Here is a 21,757-nt window from a genome sequence, read left to right as displayed (position 1 = left end):
TGTAGGTCTAGTGCTAAAGAAGAAATAGTATTTATGAGTTAATAAGAGCAGAAGGTCATATGCATGATTTGTTCATACTCTTCAAGGCAGTGCCCTCTGCCAAATTTATTATGGTAGAGAGACTTTTTCTTGAATAAAGGATAGAGATCAGCTTCTCTTACTCTTCTGCAATTCATATTCAGTGTTTATCAAACCCTGTAACTTTCCTACACTTAGTTCTAGTTTATTCAAAAATTCTAAAAATGTTTATGGAACACTAATTAAATGCCAAACACAGCGCTGAAGTCTGGAATTGAAAGAGTAATGAAAATCCAATTCTACCCTCCTGGAGCCACGTTTAGGAGAGAGAGATGCAGTCTTCCTGACTGCTTCACTTCAAGTCATTGCTATCTTCACTTGGATTTGCTGAGCCATCTGCACACCAGCGCTCCACACCAGCAGTATCTGGCCAGTCTGCACTATTTCTGCCATCAGCACTTCATTTCCTTAACTGAGTTTACACACAGCTAGAGTGGATTCCATGGAAGTGTGGATGAGGCCCAGAGCTCACCATCATGGTGCCCCAGGATGAAGTGAATCAGGGGTTTGAGTTGCCCTTGACGGCAACACAAATGGACTGAAACAGGAAGACGAGCAAATGCATTTGCCTCTGTTGTCAGGAAGGGCAGGCATGTACTTTGGGGACATGCGGCCAGGGCTTGATACTGCCAGGATTTGTTTTGGTTCAGTTTCTGTTTCTTTATGAGCACCAGTTTCACTCTCTTCTGCTTTTCCACTACACTAGGTCTGACCATCCTGTGGTAACTCTCAATTCATAGAGAACGTCACGAACAGAAAGAAGAGAAGGTTTCATTTTCCCAACTTGAAAATTTCTGGGAAAGACCTCTAAGTTGCCTCATTTGTGACACCAGACAAAAGCTTGTGCCAGCCCATCCTGGTGACCCCCCACCCCTGTGACGGCTCTGGGGTCTTTTACCACAAGAGGAGGAATAGTTTAAACATGGCCCCTGGGGGAGCTCTATGTATGTAGTAGTTACTGAGTCTCTGTATGCTGCTTAAGTCCCTCAGAGTTCCTTCTCTGTGAGCCTCCCTCCAAGGACCCGAGGAAGTGTTATGTCTCCTCCTTTGGTCTAGAGCTGAAACTCCCACAGCTGAGTTCTCTGGTCAATTACTCTTTTTCCTCCATTACCTGCAATTGTTTTTGATGCATTCTGATTATGCATGTACTAGTCCTCTTGCCCAAATTCTATTTTTTTTAAAATTTGCATCCTCACTAGCAACATATGAAATTGCATGAGATCATAACAAACGTGAGGGCATGAATTAGTATATTTAAAATGGTGGTATGGATTTATTGTTCACTGTAGAAAAAATCATTGGGACTTAAAAGAAGAATGTAAACATAGCCCTACCCTTTCAAAGTATAGAAACTACCTTTGGGTTGACCTAATCTTCATGTGACTGAAAAAGAGCCAAAAATAATGAGATCAGCTCTAGAAAATTTGATTACTCAGAGTCCATACTTGTGGACATTATTTATTTTATTCATTAGCTGATGCACATAAGTTTACTAATGATCCATATGGTAACTGTGTCTACCTTTATTTGAGGCAAATATTTAGTCTTTAATGGCCAAACAAAACAAAGCAAAAACTTACACTATAGCACAGACTAAGGCATATTCATTGCTTGATAAATGCTTTTGACTAAAATACTCAAATATGCAATAATCATATGCACTTTCAATAAATTACTGATACCTACCTTTTGGTCATCACTTGTCCCACATGACTCTTGATGCAGAAGACCCTCCGTGTCTGAACACCCACACCACAGGTAACTTCTCTGTTCCAGCCTGAGGTGGCATTGAGGGCAGTTACCGATGTATCTTCAGAACAGGGGCCCCAAGGTGATGTCTCCCAGTAGAGCCACATACAGGCATGATTGCTGCATGAACGGTATTCTTGGAGGGCCTGAGCAGGGGGACATGGTTTTCCACCTGCAAAAGTCAAAATAAACAAAAAAGAATACCTCGCTATTGTATTGCATGTGGCTGTTATCATCATTATTATTTTTGTTGTTTTAATGATCTAGAAAGATGGCCTTTCTACCACAGGATTCCGGAGGCCTGAGCCCCTGCAGTCTTTTTCCCACTCTAAGGCCATGGTTCTTTTGTCCTGAGTAACAATCTGAAGACAAAAGATTATACTTTTCTCTCCTAAACAAGAGGCAGCAGCATATGTCAATTAGATTAAAAAAACAATTGATTATATTCTGCATCTCTAGGTTATGAATCTCTGATATAAATTCCAAACAAATATGCTTTTATTTTAGTATTATTATACTGACATAAATTAGTCAGTTAGATATAATAGCCCGTGACCTTGAAGTGAAATTAGGTCAAACACACACATACTCATGCACCCATTACCTATATGGTCTCTTTTTCCTATGGGGGCATTATTTTTCTCAGAGAACCACTTTAAAGACACCCATCCCCTATCAAGCAGTGGAGAAATCCAGAAGACAGCCAATCTTAAACTCTGAAATAATATCTGACAATGTGTTATCCACAGGCAGGGAAATCAGACAGATGTGCATTTTTAGACTCTTGGGTGAGTCAGACAATCAAATTTCATTACTGTCTTTTCTTTCACGTTTTTATATCCATATAAAAACTGGTATTTTTCTAAAGTATTGATTCTTTTTCCTACTCTTCCACACTGCAATGTTTTATTCAGTGGGCCAAATGCTCAAGATTTGTGACCTTGGTTTTGTTATTCTTACTATTTTATTCTCATTAAATACTTCTGACCTTTTTTCACCTTCCAGAAATATAAAAGATAAGCGGAGGACACAACCACACTTTAAGAATATGAAAATCTTCATTTATCTTGTTCCTGGCCACGTTTCTCAGGATCACAGAGCAGAGTCTAGTTTAAAAAGGAATTCCTCACAGCCAGTGGCCACACTAACCTGCAGTTCTAACTGAGCCATACGTTGAGGAAGGAAGGGAAGGCCTGAAAGAAATGGTGCGTGTGTCTGGGGAGGGAGACCATTGCTGTGATAGGAACAGCCACTCCCCTCATTTGTTCTGATGTCATCTGTTTACATTCTCACTGCACATCTTAGCTTCTTCAAAGCCATTTTATCACCCTACCTTTTTTCCCTCTCACGGCATGACAGAACAAAAAGTCAGGGCATATGGATCAGGTAGCTTGCTGATATTAATGATAGTTACTGCTCTTGAAGCCATGTCTCTTCATTCCTATTTGGAGCTCTTTTTACCAACATATTCCAATTATGTTCCCAACCGCATAAGCTATCTAAAGTTGGACGTGTGTTAACCAAACTTTGCTTTCTTCCCTAAAGACATATAATGCAACATAACATCCATCTGATTAGCATGGCCTATCCATGTGCATGAACTAAAACACTTCATGTAAATATGGCAACCCAGCATAGATACCCTAGAGGATTAAAGAGAAAATGCCTGCTTGGAAATGAAACTGTTTAGATTCAGAGAATAGAGAGATCACCTATATGTGGCTACTTCCCCAATATGGCCTTCTTCATTACCTACTGGAAAAAAATAATAATTGTACAATTGATTCCATTGTTGAAACCTTTACTATTACTCACCTTCGCCAGCCAATGCCAGAATAGTCCTTGACCTGGTCTGTTTCCCATCAGAGTTTTTATTTGAACAGGACTGGGAACAGGATGACCACTCTGTCCACTCGCTTACCACACAATCCATTCGGCAGGGAATTTCACAAGCCATCTGCTCCGGAGGAAGAGATGCTGGGCAGAGAGTCCCTGATACATCTTCTCCTGTAATCACCCAGATCAAGGCAGATGCTGGTTAGTGTACAATCAAGGCCAGTCCAAGGAACATTTACATTCACTGCACCCTCTAGTACTTCAGTTTGGATTAGAAGACTTTTCCTGGTGTCTAAACCAATAAAGTGCAGAAAAATGATGGTTTTTTGAGCTGTTCATAATATTTATGTCAAGAAAAATTTCCAGGAGATCATTTGGCATTTAGAAAGGTAGATACCACACCTCCTATTTGTCATCCTTCACAGGGACAAAGTGGGCTTCCTCCAAGAACATTTAGCCATGCGTGGCTAGAGATAGACATGATTGATGTGGTAGTGACAACCATATGTAACAAGTATTTTTTTCTGCAAAACGGGGGTCACAGCAGTCTGTTGGCCCATAAACCACAACTCATGCTGAGCATTTTATTCTACGCTACGAAGAATTTATCACGCTAATTTTCTGTTGGGGGTTCTTTCACCTCCATAAGTAAGATTATCACATGATGATTCTTTGGTTCTGTTTGTGCATAGTGGAAAATAATCCAAACTCACAATGAAAATGGACCTGTGGCTAAAATTATATAATGTTGAGACAAAAGTTAAAAGCCAGTTCAAAACTTCCCTTAATGCAATTAGTATTCACCCTTTGAGTGATCTGATGAATTAAACATATCTACATCTATGTACGCGTGTAATATGTAGAGATATATAGGGATGATGTTTTACAATTATCAGATATTAAGAATAATGGGATGATTTCTAAGTTACTTTTCCATATCTCAAATGATTACAATGATTGTTTTAAAACTCTCTTTTAGTTTATTCACTATTAGAATTCAAATATTCCTCTTTATAGGTAATAGTTCAACTCTTAGAATTCCCCCAAATCCATAGTCACCTCATAAAAACAGAAGACACAAAGAATGAAATACCATTTATGGTTTGAAGCAACAACATGAAATGTGGAATGGCAGTTATAGGAGAGAGGCAGTTTGGTCTGTGTGACTCTATGCCTATGGAATTTTCTTGTCCTAATCAGTCTAACACAAAAAACTACTGTAAAGGGGACTGCTTTTTATGGAGCATCTTATTTGTGCCAGGCACTCTCCTCGTAAGAAGCTCTTAGAGGCAGGTGTGATCCATCTTGTTTTATAAATGAGGGAGGAGTCAGTGACTCTGAAAGGAAAACTTGCTCCGGGATACACAGGCCTGAGCTGAGAAACAAGTTAAAAGCCTGCGACTCAAACCTTCTACTTTTCCCATTAACCATGCTGAGTCTAATTCCAAGTAGATGGATATTCCTTTCCTGATGAGCTAAAAAAACAAGCTGACAGTGAGCAAGACTACCTGGAGGATAAGATAGTGACCTGCTAATATCTGCATGCATATTTGTAAATGAGGTCAGGCTCATTGCCCTTGAGGTACAAATAAAACTTTCCAAGCATATTATGGAAGTAATAGAGATTCTAGGAGATAATCAAGTTGAAAAGACCAGTTCCAATCATTCACTTTTCAATCTCAATCTATTTTCAGGTTGAGTCCACACTGTATGGTAAACATGCATACCCATGTATACAGGTATACACGTACACACACACACACACACACACACCAATACTTGCTTTCCCAAATACAGAAGCAGGTAGACCAAACAAAATGCCCAACCTACACCTAGTCAAAATTCCACTTCCACATTTGTGATATTATTAGCATACTTGTTATGAAACACTTTAAGGGAATGTTTTGCAAAGGACATTTTGAAGACTAAGAGCTATTAGTAGAGTTTTTATTTTTAAAAAAAGTGGGAAGAAAACTGAAAAGTACTGGGTTAAAATAATAAAATTATTCTCACTATTGAAGAACTCCACCCTTTTTTTGAGGGGACTCTCTCTCAGAAATAGGATTTTTACTATATGTTTTTCGAAAGCCCTGCCTTTAAGAGTTATAAAATTATTAACTACTATTTGATGAGCATGCACTATGTCCAGGACATGGAACAGGATAAAAATAGGTAAAGATACTATTATTTAACCCCCTGGAGCCCATGATTCATAACATAGATGAGCTAAACATATACAAATAAACTTAGTCCAAAAGTAAAACCCATGCTGAAAATGTGTGCTTCACAGAGAAATGCTGTCATGGGCTCGGTGAAGAGAAGGCTTTCTCCAGGGGCAAGCATGATAGCAGAAGGCGTTCAACAAAGAAAGAGAAAGGGTGAGAAATATGGCAGTGAGGGAGGGTAGGTACTTCAGGCAATGAAAAAATCAACAGAAGTACAGTGGCAGGAAAAACAGAAGATAATACTGAAGCTGCATGAGATGAGAAAGCCCATGTTATAGGAGTTATTTGACATCAATTTCTGAATGACTTAGACAAGTTTTATCATATTTCTTTATTCCTTAAATTCCCAGTGGCTCATATGTCTATGATCCAAATTCAATGTCCTCCTTAGTCATCATTCAGCACCCTTGTATTTACTTTGGGTGCTTGACTGCTTTTTAAAACTTAAGCTTTCATATAAACTGACACACCCATTTCCTTAGTGCACTTAAAATGTCAATACCCACCCCCCATCAGCATTTCATATCTACACAAGCTTTTCCAGAACTGTTAGCAAACAAATGAGATTTTCTTTAGGAAAGCCACACTAATAGTCATAAGCAGGGTTTGCAAATTTGTGTGTGACCTATTTTATAAGTAATCTTGGAAAAGAAAAGCTGCAAAATGGGATGCTAGTTATAAGGTGTCCTAGCCAGACACAGTGAAGTGTCTAAAGGAGAATCCTTGCACCACTTATCTTCTTGAGTATATCACTTAACTTCGTTGAACCTCATTTCTCTCCTCTGTAATAATAAAATAGTATCATTTACCTTTCAGGGGCATTCTAAGGATTAGAAATCATTTATGCAACAAACATAGCAAGGTGTCTATCTAACACATGGAGGGCTCTTAAAATATAGGAATCTTCAAAAATGTTTGCAAGACATACACCATAAAAACCCAACAGCCTTCTTTATCTGAAAAATCTAGATTTTTATGTCACAGCCATCGAAAGCACTTTTCTTTACCATTTATGCATGTCTTCAAATAATTACTAACAGCTTTATAGGCTGGTTCGTGTAAAATATAAAAACTATTTATAATTATTCAGATCATTTTATTTATATGGCTGGGTAATCTAAACCATTTAAGAGCCAAAAAAAATAAAGCCCTTGAGCCTGAATAACTTCATTGCCCATCTGCCCATCTGAATAACTTCATCTTCCCATTGCACAGAGAAAATCCTTCTCAAAAGAGGGGCATTTATACTGTTCTCTTTTCATTTTCTCAGATGGATCAATGGGGCCAACTGAAATCTTGGGCAAGCATGGAAAGTAAAACAGTGCAAAGAACAGAAACTTGGCTATTAAAAGTGATTTTTCACAAGCTCTGATAATCTAATGTCATAATAAAATAGAATATATTTAAGACAGAAATTGAATTCATCTTTCAGAAAGACTATAAAATTACTCCCAGCCCTCACTGGGCTTTCTGGGATCAATAATGAGAAACTTCACATTCTCTCTTCCTGCAGTGGATGTACTGAAACCAATATGAATATATAGGATATGGTGCTGCTTCGATCTGGTCACTCAGTACTTAAAAAAATAATTTAATATGGTGAAATTCACATTATATGAAATTAACTATTTTAGAGGAAACACTTCAAACAGCATTTAGCAAATCACTGTGTTTTACAACCACCACCTCTATCTAGTTTCAAAACATTTTTATCACTCCAAAGTAAAACCCTTTACCCATTCATCAGTTTTTTTCCCCAATACTCCCTTACCTTCACCCTGGCATCTACTAATTTATGTTCTGTCTCTACAGATTTACCTGTTTTGACTATTTCATATTAATGAAATCATACAATTTGTGACCTTTTGTGTCTGGTTTCTTTCACGTAGCATAATTGAAGGTTCACCCATGGTGCAGCACATATCACTACTTAATTTCATTTTATGATAGAATAAATTTCATTGTATATATACAACAATTTGCTTATATACTGACACACTGATGGACACCTTTTGGCTATTGTGAATCGTGCTGCTATGGACATGCTTATAGATGTACTTGTCTGAGTACCTCTTTTCAATTCTTTTCCATACACAGCTAGGACTGGAATTCCAGAGTCATATGTTCATCACTCAGTTTTGTTTGTTTGTGATTCTGGGGACCATGATACAGATAGCCAGATGACTAGGTTTTGTCCAGAGTTCACAATATTGTTTTCATGTCTGTCCATTTCCAACCAAAAGCAAAAGTACTTAGATAAGGGATTGTTGAATATATGAATACACTCAAAATTCCCTAAAAATGTTTCTTTTTCCAGTTCAAATGTATGTCCTACTTAAAGTATAAATAGCTTATAGCTGACTCTCTAGGGCTACTAACAAGTAACCGTGTAACTTTAACACTAATATTGCTATCAGAGTTCGGGTTCTCTTCATCAAACTACTGTTTAAACTATACCTATGCTATATATACTAAATCCTGTCATATTTTTTTGTTCTGCAACCTCTAAGGAACTAGAATTTAATATGCACTACCAATCCATTTTTTATAGAAATAGAACAAATATAATTCTTAATTTTCTGACCTATACTTCCTGTCAAAAGAGAAAAGATAAAGACAAAATAGAAAAAGAAAGAAAAACCCATATACCCACAAATACATAGTATGATTTGAATAGCAGACCAGCATTTTGTCATATACAAACTTCAAACTACCTTAACTTTACCAAAAATAGTACACTATGGGTATTTTATTGATGTTTTCTCTTGTATACTATTACACTATCTCTGGAAAATAAAGAAACAATTATTGAAAATACTTTACATGTCATAAAATTTAATGTCCTATTTAAATCTCAGAAAAGAATGCCAATAATTGTTGATTAAATGCTTGCTGACAGCTGAATAGGATATCAACACATAGTATGTAACAAATTTACTGGAATTCATATGCACTTAATTCCTTTTTTTATATTTAAATGTTATCTCCTTAAAGGCAAGTAGCCCCTGACAAATTCTGGACTGATACCCTAATCAGAAAAGGAAATGTTTGTATTTCAAAGCAATAAAATATTAAACAAAAGCTGGGGGCTAAAAACTATATATAACAATGCAATACCAGCTATGCAATGAATGTTTCTGCTTGTGAATTTCACAATTTAAAACATATTTGTCTATCTAGTTTACACATATCAGAAGACAAAGAAACCTGATGTTAAGCTTTATCATATTCATAATAATAACAGCAACAATTATAATAAAATAACAGCAGCATCTGTGAATTAAGGAAGCATAGACTGAGCTACAGTCTTCATTAATCGCATTACAGGTAGAGGTTAACTGCATATTCATACTAAAATCATTAGTTAGGCACAATTGTTACACCTGAGGCAAAGAGAAGTTAAAAAAACTTGCTCAAAGTCATAGAACTAGTAAGTGTGTGAGCTGGAACTGGAAAACATTGTCTATTAGACCTAACAAGTTATATTCTCATCGATTGTGTTGCTGTGCGTCCTGGTTCATAACTCACATATGTCTTTTCTGTTATATTACTTTTTTTCAGCTGATATCAAACTATAAAGAAAGAATTCTATACAACTCATCATCTGCTAATTATAAAATTTAGTATTAGAAAGAGTTAGCCCAAAAGAGTGGGCAACTTGATTACCTGGGAATTGCATTACGGGATGGGTCAGAATAGGGCAATATTTTTCAAAGATAGAAGAAAGGATAAGCAGATCAGAAAGACTTCAGATTAGAGAGATGGAAGCATAAGATAGAATATAAGAGCAAATAGGAAAAGGGAAATAGGGACATTCAGCAAAAGCAGTACAATAATGATTAGACAAATGACACAAACACAAGCAAAAATATAATAACAATGGGAGAACTTCCACAAAGTGGAAAACAATAAAACTCTAATAACTGATAAAATTTTAAAAAGAGAACATAAGAGCAAAGGCTAAAATGAACATGGGGGAAACCCCAAAAGAAATGCTCCAAAGAAAATAATTTAGGTAAGAAATAATAACAGCTACAAGTAAGAAGACAATATTTCAAATGTTAGCATGTTTACAAAGGCCGGAAATGTGTCTTCATGGCAGGTGACTATTTGCTTACAAGCCTAACTGAGTAGCTATATCAATTCCTCAGCCTGTATAATAAAATAATAGCAGCTAACATTTTTATCAAGTAGAGTGTACCAAGCACAATGTTACATTTTATAGACATTTATTAACTCATTTCATCTTAGGAACATTAATAATAGTAAACATGTAAAGTATACACAGTAGATGTCAATTATTACTCTAAGTGAATTGTATATATGAATTCATTTAAATGCCACAGCAGTAATACAGTAAACTGCAGAGCTTGAATTTGGACCTCATCACCCTAGCTCTAGGGTCTATTTCTTGAACATGATACTTTATTGATACTTTATCTTCTATTTACTGTCAGGTCAATTTATGTACCTGGCTACACAAGGCCCCATCTAGTGGAAGCTCCTTGAGTCAAGTGCAAAGCATTACAACACCTTTAGCTCATGAATGTTGTACTAAATGTTGCTCAGGTGAGAGAAAATGAAAAAGAGCAGAGACACTACACAATTTCGGAGCAAACTACAATAGCTCATAAAAACCAAGGTAAAATCTAACAAAATGTCTTAGTGCTGGAACATCATGCTTCCTTGGATTCAGTCACATATTCCAGGAGGAAGTAACCAGTATTTTACATGTATCTAAAAGGTTTGAAAATCATTCATTATGACTTAGATATGAAAAAAAAATGCACAGTTCTGTTTTTGACACCTACCAAAATGTGGTCTTAAAAAATAACACTTTCTTCCTAAAAATGACATGAATTTGTTCACAATCCCCAATTCCTGGTTGGTAGTTGTGGGGCAGAGAGGAATTAGGGAAGGGTGGGGGACACAAATATATCTATTTAAGTAACAGCACGTTGATAAAACAATCTCTTCAAAGTTAACTTAGTCTCAGGTTTTCAGTGTTTCTCTCTTGTCTCCTTTCTTCCTTTCTGTTGGGTGGCAGCAGAGTGTTGGAGAAACACATACGTATCAATGTTGCACTCTCCCCTTTGGATTTTGCCGGTTCTATATTGAAGTATTTCCATGCCCTTGCTCTTTTGGGACGGACACGGACACGGACACACAGACACACACACCCCCCACCACACACACACACACACACACACCGCCCCCACCCCCCTCCGTCCCAGTCATAGCTTCAGAGTTTCTAGTCCACATACTTTGTACTCACCCAGCCCTGACTGAAAGCTAGATCTAGTTTCCTGGGACCCTTGACACTTCTCATCATGTACAGGGATCTCAGGATCAGCCACGTCATGAACAGATGGGAGACTGTTGGGAGGATGGTTAGCAGCTAGCTCAGGCCCACTCTATGCTGTAACACACCACATCACCATCTCTCCCTATCGCAGCTCCATCTCTTTAGGTTGGGGTGCAGGGAGCCCTGCAGGCAGAGTTCTCCCTGAGGTCTCAAGTGGGAATGATGCAATCGTCCCTCTGCTTTTGCTTCCCCTTCAGCCTATGTGAAATGTCCATAGTTTTCATCTCTTTGGCCCAATATCTCACCAGCAGAATGAGGGGGGCCAGACACCCCCTTCTTGACTTCCTCTCTAGGCTCCTTTCTCTGACCCAGGAAACTAGTCAATGTAGGATTCTGGCTTATGATCAAACTGTATTGTGAGTCCTTTGGCCTCCGACCTTGATGGAGCTGTTTGGAATTTACAAAACCCTTTTCTCCCACGTGCCTGGATCTTGCACATGAAAGCCTTGTTTTCAGTAGTACTGCCTCTGAGATGGGCTTCAAGGTTTCATTTTTGGGCACTGACTTGTTCTTTCTGTTTACATTTGAGGTATGATACTTCGAAGTCTTCTGTTCACAGTGGACAGATTAGGAATCAGGGGGTGGGAGTCCCATCTAAGGCGGCACAGAGGTGCCTACTAAAAGAAAAGCATGCCTATGTTATTGAAAACATGATCTGACATCATCTGCTTAGTGTGGAAACTCTATTTCTCATGAGAATTTTACAGAGAGACTCTACAATCTTTAAAAAGATGAATCCAGAATGACAATAATGGAATAAATGACCTTTATAATGCAGGACATTCATCTTCAAAAGGGAAAATCCTGAAGTAAATAAACAGTGCATTAAAATGGACAGAATACTTGAGAGTTGTGACATCTGGATCTGAGTTCTGCCTTTAACACCTACAAAAATATGACCTTGGAAAACTTAGTATTTTTAGGCTTCAATTTCTTTGTAGAAGTGGGAGGAGGAGCATTACCATCATCCCTGATTATATTGTTGGGTCTGGCAATAGAGCAAAGAGGCTAATATAAAATAATACTTTGGAAATTGCAAAGCACCATTTATGTATAATGTGGCTTTTTATTATTGGTGAAAATGGGGATAAAGGACATCCCAAATAGAAAAATGATTTGGGTCAAAGATACTATCTCTATACTCCATCCCAATTTTGTCTTAGCTAGAAAAATAAAAGAGGAACTGAACTGATTATAAGAATAAAAATAAATTTACTCATTTCACCAGTCTATCTGACTATATGTTGGACTATTCAGAAAAGAATCTAGAACAGCTTGAATATGAGGTTTACTTTTAAAAGGACTGAAAGTTGCCTAGAAGTTTTTAAATATTTGAAAATCAATATTTTTAAGTTAAACTAAGTCAATAGAACAAACAATACATCAGTAAAGAATGATCATTTCTCTTTCTAATTAATCTGCAGAAAAATAATTTTAATGTCTGTAAGTGGGAAATATAATTCATTTAACTACCTCACTAGAGTTGCACAATTAAGATGTTATCAATTTCTCTGTAATAACAATGCAAAGAACATTCTTGATCATATAATTGGCTGCTTTCCTAAGTAGATTTCTAGAAATGGAAAAACAAAGTCAAGGGAAGTAAACTTCCTTAAGCTTCTTCCACAAAGAAGTTACGAATGTGTTTTTTTTTTTTTCACTATGTATCACCTTTTTAATTTACATATAATAAAATTCACCTTTTGTGTTTTACAGTTCTATGGGTTTCGGCATATGTATAGAGCCTTACATCCACTACTAAAATCATGACACAGCACAGTTCTGTCACCATCAAAATTTCTTTGTGCTTATCTTAATCCCTGGAAATGACTGGTCTGTCCTTTGTCTACAGTTTTGCTTTTCCTTCCCACATCATAGAAATGGAAGTATGAAACCTTTGTAGCAAAGTGCATTTCAAGTGTATCCATGTTACTTCACTTGTCAACAATTCATTCTTTTTTGTTGCTAAGAAGTACTCCACTGTTTGGATGTAGCATATTTTGTTTCTCTTTTCCCCTGTTGAGGATGTTTGGGTTCTTCCACTTGGGCAGAATTTTGATTAAATTTTGGTGATCATGAATAAAGCTGCTCTACAGGTTCTTTTTGTGTAAGTTTTCATTTCTTTTAGGTAAATAACTAGGAGCTTATTATAATGTTGGTCATATGTAAGCATAGATTTTATAAGAAACTGCCAGGCTATTTTCCAAAGTGTCTATACCATTTTGCATTCCCACAAACAAAGTGTGGGAATTCTAGCTGTTCTGCATCTTTAACAGCACCAGTTTCTGTTGTTTTCACTGGTTTAGTTTCATCATTGTTACAGGGGGATAGTATTGCTCCATAATAAATTTGATTTACATTTTTTTACTGACTAATGATGTTGAATATATTTTCATGTGCTTATTTATCATCTATCTTTCATGGTAAAGTGTTCATTCAAATCTTTGACTCATTTTTAATTGGATTGTGTTATAAATTGAATGTTTGTGTTCCTCCAAAATTCATACATTGAAACTCCAATGTGATGGTATTGCAAGTGGGGCTTTTAGGGGATAATTAGGTCTGGAATATGTCCTGACAGTGGAACCCTCATGACAAGGAAATGGGGGCACACAGTGAGAAGGTGCCTGTCTACCAGTCAAGAAGCACGTTCTCACCAGTCACCAGATATGCAGGCACCTTGATCTTGGACTTTCAGCCTCCAGAACTGTGACAAATCAATGTCTGTTGTTTAAGCTCCCCAGTCTATTGTATTTTGTTACAGCAACCAGAGCTAACACAGGTTATTCACTTTAACGTGTTGAGTCTTGAGAGTTCTTTAGATAGTCTAGATATAAGTTCTTTGTCAAACTTATGATATACAAGTATACTATCACAGTCTGTGGTTTTTCTTTTCACTTTCTTAAGAGCATCTTGTGCAGGGCAAACATTTAAATTTTTAATTAAATCTTTAAATATAATTTGTCAAGTATTTTTTCTTTTGGATTTTTTTTCCTTTATGGATTGTGCTTTGCTGTCAAATCCAGCTTGCTTTTAAGACAAATTTTCAGGAAGGAAACGAATACACTGCCTGCTGCAAACACACAAAAGAGTTGAAATTTACATATTAGGACCTAAAATTTCATAATTTTGGAGACATGGAATTCTCTAGCCAGGGAGTCCTAGTGTATAAGTCTTTCATGTTTGGTGCTAAAAGTACAATTTTTCCATGGCAAATATTTACTGACATAATACCTGAGAGTCTAGCATTATAACATATGGACAGTGTCTGCTGTACAATGAAAATTGGCTTCTGGTTAAAACAACATTTATGTAGCATATAAGCAGTATAATGCATTATCTCTGATGATGGGATTTTGCGTTTTATCATATTGCATCAAACATCTGGCACAATGTTTGGCACGTAGTGGGTGTCAAATTCTGGATGAAGGAATGAATGAGGAGCAAAGGAAAAGATGTTTTGTCTCTTTGTGGTATAAACCATATCTTATACTTCTACAGTATGCACACCAGCCCCTACTACTGATGCACACCTTTAATGAAACCATAGGAAGATATCAGGTGTCAATTGGGAAGCAGGTCAGGTTTCTCACCCCAGCATTTACTGAGAGACAATTTAGCATAATGGTTGCTAGAGTCGGGCTGTCTGGGTTTGAATCCTACCTCCACCACTTATTTGCTAACATTTAACCCTTCTGTGTCTCAGTATCTTAATTTGCACAGTGAGAACTTCTATTTCACAGGGGACTGAGAAGGTAGCAGTACAATTTCCATAGCACTCCCATTTTTCTAGGTTATTGTAAAAATACAATCCATGGATTTATTCAAAGCCCTAAACTAGGAGCCTGCAACATAACAGTTAATATAATAATTATAACAATATAATTGTGATGGTAGCTTATTGAAAGTTACACACCATCAACTTACTTTCATTCCAACAAATTTTTAAGTTCAGGCCTCTGGGAAGCTTGCCTTCAAATAGCGTATAAGAAAGGTATGATAATCTTGCCTTTTTCTTGAGTTGGTACATTCCTCTTCTTTTCTGTCTGAATCACATGCCTGCTACTATAGGAATGATGATATAACCTATTCTTCCCTTAGACCCTGTCAATTTGAATCTACGACAAATATGTAGAGTTTACCAACATCCTCTAAGAATGTTTGTACTAGGCAAGAATTGTACAAAAGCAGAACATTTTAATGTAACCAAATATCCCTAAGTGTGTAATTCTCAGAGGACACCCATAGGGTTTCCCTTTAAAAGCGTTGTTGATTCCTTTTTCTGTGCCTGACCCCTGGCTATTATACTGCTCCTATTCAATTTTGCAGAACATGGCAGGGGTCTAATGACTATTTTGTACCATATTGAGGAAGTATAATATAACACCAAGCCACAAAACTGCATGGAAGTCTTCCAATATTGAACTAGCAGAGAATCATCCTATATAATTTTCTTATCTAAATGTTGCAAACTAATTAAGATCCTAAAATAATGACCATATACTGCCTTTCCAATTTGTTTCACAAACTTCATTCAGATATAAGATTACAGTACCACAGACCCAAGGGCACATAAACTAAGAATATGTTTCATTGTGCATCAGAATTTGAGACCTAAACAGAAAACAGCCTTTAAAAGCTTAAGTTCAGTGTCTCATAAAACCAGGGAGATGATAAAGATATATCTCCAAATGAAAAGAGGGTAAAAAATTGGAAAAATAGAATGAACACTGAAGGTTCATTAAAGTCCTTATTGAAAACCAAGCTGATGTCTGATGTCAAGTGGCATTCTGCATGTATAATAAATGTTTTCACCTAGATTAATTACACAGATAGTATGAGGTTCAAGAGTATATAGATTTCTATTGTAATAAATTTCTACTATACTTCATTAGTGTTGTCTTAAGACTGACATTGATGTCTCCTAGCAACTGAATGAATTCTAAAGTAGAACAAACCTTATCTCTATTTGTCTATCTTCCCCAAACTGATCTACCAGTTACCATAACAATTTAATTTGGCACTGTCATTCTTCCAGCCAGTCTCAATGAAGAGCTCAAAAACAAAACCAATAAGTGAACTTAAGTTTAAAATATGAATAAAAGATATGCTGATATTTCAAAACACAGAGAGTAAACTTAAGCATTTAAAAATCCGAACATCACTTTTTGGCATTGCCAAATTCTCCACAATACTTTGTAGGAGTAATTGCAACATTTGATTCAGCTGTTTGCTCAGAGGAATAAAAGATGAACACAGACATTTGAAATTTGTGTACTTCTTTTTATTCTGTACTGAGACCAAAAAGAAACCTGTTCTTACTTCATGAAATAAATATTGTTTTATTGGATGTCTGCTTTACTTAAGAGGTCAACTCCTTAATTATATCATTAATAATTATGTTGACATTTATTGCCTGCAAGGCATGGTTTCTTTGGAAGCAATTTAAGAACATAAGATATTTCTGATCATTTATCTTATTCTAACTGGCCCACTGGTTGGAAGAATAATTTTCTAATCCTTTTAGGCAGTTAAGCTGGCACTTATTAGGTTATTTGTACATAGGCACTTTACCCTGAGACATAATAAATGTAGAGAAACATTTGCCCAACAAATTTAAAGATGTATAATGTCTTTAGTCTTTAATACATTACATGGCTTTCTTGGTCAAAGAAAATGATTTATCTTACCTACTTCTGAATCCCCAGTACCTGGAACAGTGAGCCCCTCATACTATGTAGTCAATAAATGCTAATATATTAGCAGTAAAGCATAATAGAGCTGAACAGATTTTTTTTAGAATCTGAGATATTTTTGGCACCCATAGGGCCAGCACAAATGGGGGAAATTTTAAATGCCTATGAATATAACAACATCAATATATCTAATCAAGGTCCTACTACTGTAGTTCAGAAATACTTGGATTTGAGGTCTAGCCTGTCCCTAATACTTGTGTCGTGGTGCAAGCTATCTCAATTCTTTACATATTTCTTCCTTATCCAAATATGTTAATAATGATTCCCACTAATATAACATAGGAGTTACGTGCTGATTAAATTAGGTAAGATTAAAGTACAGGCATGTGGTAAGTGTTCAATATGTGTTAGTGATGTTGATGATAATGAATAGTGATGAATATGTGTACCAAACTTTATTAAGGCCTTTAGACTTTGCCTAAGTTCATTGTAGATACAATCAAATGTGTGAAGGACTATTTAGCATATGAGAGAAGTGGAGAGAATGTAGAAAATGATCGACATACCAAAAGGCCTATAGGCAAAGCTTTGCGTCGCACCATCTGATTTGTGTCTGCTTCGTGGATCTATCTACTTGCCCAGGATTTTTATTTTGCTTGGGATAAAAGTGCCCTAGCACATAAGGGAACATGCTGAGGACAATGCTGGATGGCAAGAGAAATATGCACAAGGAAGATTTTGCAACAGGGGCTCTCATTTAGGTAATCAAAAATGACTGAAAGCACCAAGAGAAAAGATAGCAGAACATTCAAAAAAGAATTAAATTCTCCTTACACATACCTCTCAGAAGGCACAGGAGCCAACCTGCCCTCAGGCAGTCAGGGGAAGGTAACCTAGAAGCATTATTTGGACATCTTTAAAAATATGAACACCGCCACTGGCAGCTTGAACTTCGGATGCATTACTCTGCTTACAGACCTGGCCTCATGTGACTTTCCAATCTATTTTGTGGAGATCAGCCAAAGCCCAGAAAACCATATTTTTTTTTCCTGAGAAATTTCCCAAACTGAAGCTTAATCACCAACCCATTCAATAATCAAGCCAAAGCCAAGCTGACTTAAAAGATTATCCGTGAGTATGCCAAATCCATCCTTGGACAGCTGGGTACCATGTGGCACTTGTGCCCAGCTCAGAAGCAGTTGTTTACCTGCAAAGTGTGACAGAGGTTCCTAAAGTTTCATATGTATGAAAGCCCAGCAATGCAGAAAAGGAAATCTACCCCATTTCCCTCATTTGTTGTTTTACCTAAAATCTCAAGCCTGTGAAACTTTCAATCTACTCTTCCACACTGAGATAAGGAAATGAAAGAAGAGTATGTGCTATCATTTGCGTCAAAATACAAAAAGACCTAGAGTTAGAGAAGCAGTATTGTTTCTCTAAGTTAGAAAATATTCTTCAATTCTCTTGACTATTCAGTTATTATAATAGGGAGAATATACTGACAATTGCTTTTGGCAGAAATTTTTATACTTATGTGTGCAAAGGAATAAATATGTAAACAGAAAAAAATATTAAAACTTTCAATGTTAATCTATATTTTAATACCCAAGCATATCCTGACAAACTTAGAAATACAGAATGAATGAAATTCATAAAATATATGTGTGTGATTGCATTAGTGTTTCTAATTTATTTTCCCCCTCAACAAAATTCTGCCTTTGTATTCTTATTTACTATGTTTTTATTCAATTGCATACTCAGGCAGAAAATACAAAAAAGCTTTGCTAATTTCATAAAATCTTGAAACATTGACACTTTAAATAGTATTTCACTATCTTTATGTACTTCTGGGCCTATCTCACAATTTAATCTAGAAACCTAGTTAAGGAGTGCATAATTTCCTAGACCTTTATTCTGATAAATTATATTCAGCATCTTAGAAAAAATATTCAAAATTCAGAAATAACATTTCCACTTGTTCAAAAATAGTCATAGAGCTAATTCACAAAGGTTAGGAAACTTAAAGACAGAAATGTGGCCAATGTCTTCACATAATCCTTCCAAAGTGTTTCTCCTACCCTCTTGCATGGTTTAGAATTGAGTTGAAATCTTGCACGAAAATAAAGACCACATTTAGATGGTTATATTTATTACATCAACATCTCAAAATTCACTGTACTGTCCTAACTTCCTAATCAACAGATCTCTTTCAGCTGCTGATAGCATATGGCAGTCTCCAGGTCAGCATACCCATTCCTACACTCCAGAAGGCAATCTGCTTATTTCAAATAACTCCTGTCTCTGTAGGGTCTTAGTTTTCAGTTTTCATATTCATACAACCAATCTTGGAATTTGCAGCTCTTAAAGATAAAAAAAATAATTTCTGTTCAAAAACTTGCATCCCTCTTTATCTTCTACCAAGGGCATGACTTTTATGACTCACATATATATTATATACCCTGCTAGAGATTCTTAGTAGAGCTCATACTCTTATTTTAATAGTTCAATTTCCATTTGTTGCATGATCCCTGATGTCAGCAACTTTATATTCTAAATATAAGGAAAATGGTAAACAGAAGGAAAATCCAGGTAAAAGTATAGAAATAGGCATAGGAACAATATTAAGTGCTACATTTCCCAAAAAGAAAAACTTATATGGAAAAAAGCATACATTCTGCCATTAACACATAAAATCTATGGGATAAGGTTACTAACTAGAGTCAGAGACTTCAACTTGGTTTCTTTCTTTTCCTCCCACCTGAGACATACAAATTCTATCTTAGAATAAAATTTATTCTTATTATTACACTAGATTGGATTTTATAACAAAAGAAACATTTAAAAATGTCCTATTTTCTGTTGTTAAATCACTGTCCATATTCTTTCTTGTTTCTGTTTCTATTATGTTAACTTGATATTCCATACATTTCTAGGAAGCAAAATGTAGTTATCCTATTAAAAACAAAGGCTTACATATCATTCTCTAAAGGGTATATGTAATATATAATATATAGGTGTTTTCTTGTATGTACATCTGATATCCACATTTATATCAATGATAGCAATTATGTACAACAAAAATAACTTAAAAATTGTGTTTGTACATCATTTGTTTAATTAGGACATGCTTTGATGACAAGTGTGATTAAATAAAACTGGCTGAGGTCTTTAGTTTAACTTTGGTCTTTAGTCTAAAATTTTTTTTAATTTAAAAAGGAGAAGATGAGACTTTTGTGTATACTTTTAAAAGTTAAAAAGGCAATCTTATGTATTTTGAATAGCAATGATTTAATTACATTAAACCTGTGAAATAAATGGTGATCCTAGACATTAAAACCTGAATTCATGGCTTCTATACATTAAAATGCCATCTTAATGCAATGAAAGGACTCTAAAAATCTTACCTATATAAAATATAGAATTGCATTATTGTGAGGTGAATGGAATGGCTGAGGTGTGCTGGAACTGCTAGTCCGCTGTATGTTCCTGTATCTGGCTCTGGGATCCAACTCTGCTGGCCATTTGCCATTACTCAGTGGCTGTTGTCTACTTTGGTTTAAATGAGGATAAGAACCATTTCAGGTCCTAAGCCTGTCTGAGATTTTCAGGATCAAGATCAAGATTTCAAAATGGGTTTTTTGTATTGGTTTTGTCAGCCCAATCTAACTGGGAGAATACTGGGAAAGAGGGGATCATCTCTCTGTTTCCCCACCTGAATTGTGTTCTAGTATTAGTAGATAATCAAATATATTGTGTATATGTTATACATGTGTTATCATACTACAAACTATATTCTAATAGAATACAAATTCTATTATATACTATATATAACATACTATTAACTTAATGTTAAAATCTAAAAGTATCATAGTATCTTATATATAACTTTTACATTATATAGGATAGCCAAATATTAGCTAATAGAAAATAGAGTATATATAACATATAACATATATTATGCACATTATTGTATGTTATCATTATCTGTTAATTTAATTAAAAAATTCAAGTGGAGAGAGAGAGTTGGTGATAGATAGCACCAGATCCATTGAAGATGTGTTAGACATATATATGATATCAGATATCTATCTATCATCAGAATATAAATTTTAAAAGTAGTCACAGAAAATTTTGACAGAATTATGTGTTCTGTCAAAGAAAAACCAGAGGAGAGTAGTGAACATGGTAAAAATAGATTGAATAAAGGAATCTGGCAATAGGGGAAAAGAGACCCCAGCCTAGAAGTGGGCTCAATACCAATACAACCAGGAAGAATGGGGATTTGTAGCTAAGAAACAGAGTGATGAGTTAGTGCATGGACAATTACTAACAAGGCAGTGTAATTCTTGCTATATCCAACAGTATTCTTGCTGAAGGCAGCCAGGATGATAGAATTTGGCTGTACAGAGAGGGCGGTAAGATATTAAAGGTGGGGACTCTCTCCAACCTGACTCAGCTGGCTTCCTGCTAAAACCGGACTCTGTAGGATGGAGGATGAAGCTCAAGGTGAGGCCTTGTCAAACAGAGGGCTCAGAGGAGCTGACTAAAGTTTGGCCAAAGACAGAATCTTTGTCAACCCCTAGGAGGCTGATATTCCTCAATGTATTTGCAATCACATAACCACCTCCATCAAATTCAGGTTTTCAAAGATACTGCATACTTGATAAGGTTTCCCTGGAACGTTTTTTAGCACGTAAATATTAGCTTATGGAATTTGAAACAATTTCTGTTTAGGTAGATGCCATCAACCAGGATCTGAGTTGAACTACATTCCTGTTCTTGAACTCTTATTCATGTATCACCTGTCA

General features: G+C 36.0%; 1 protein-coding gene across 1 annotated transcript in view; it reads right to left on the bottom strand.

Moving 5' to 3' along the window:
- Positions 1-21,757, bottom strand: part of THSD7B (thrombospondin type 1 domain containing 7B) — a 905,223-nt gene that overhangs the window by 396,334 nt on the left and 487,132 nt on the right. Inside the window, exons 8-9 of the mRNA XM_037020802.2 lie at positions 3,643-3,834; positions 1,765-1,999 (exon numbers count right to left, since the gene is read on the bottom strand). Coding sequence (XP_036876697.2) covers positions 1,765-1,999; positions 3,643-3,834 — 427 coding nt within the window. The remainder of the gene's footprint in view (positions 1-1,764; positions 2,000-3,642; positions 3,835-21,757) is intronic.

This window comes from Manis javanica, chromosome 7, assembly GCF_040802235.1.
Source record: "Manis javanica isolate MJ-LG chromosome 7, MJ_LKY, whole genome shotgun sequence".
Classification (NCBI taxonomy): Eukaryota; Metazoa; Chordata; class Mammalia; order Pholidota; family Manidae; genus Manis; species Manis javanica.
The sequence above is the reverse complement of the archived record's forward strand: the minus strand, read 5'-3'. Positions and strand labels throughout refer to the sequence as shown.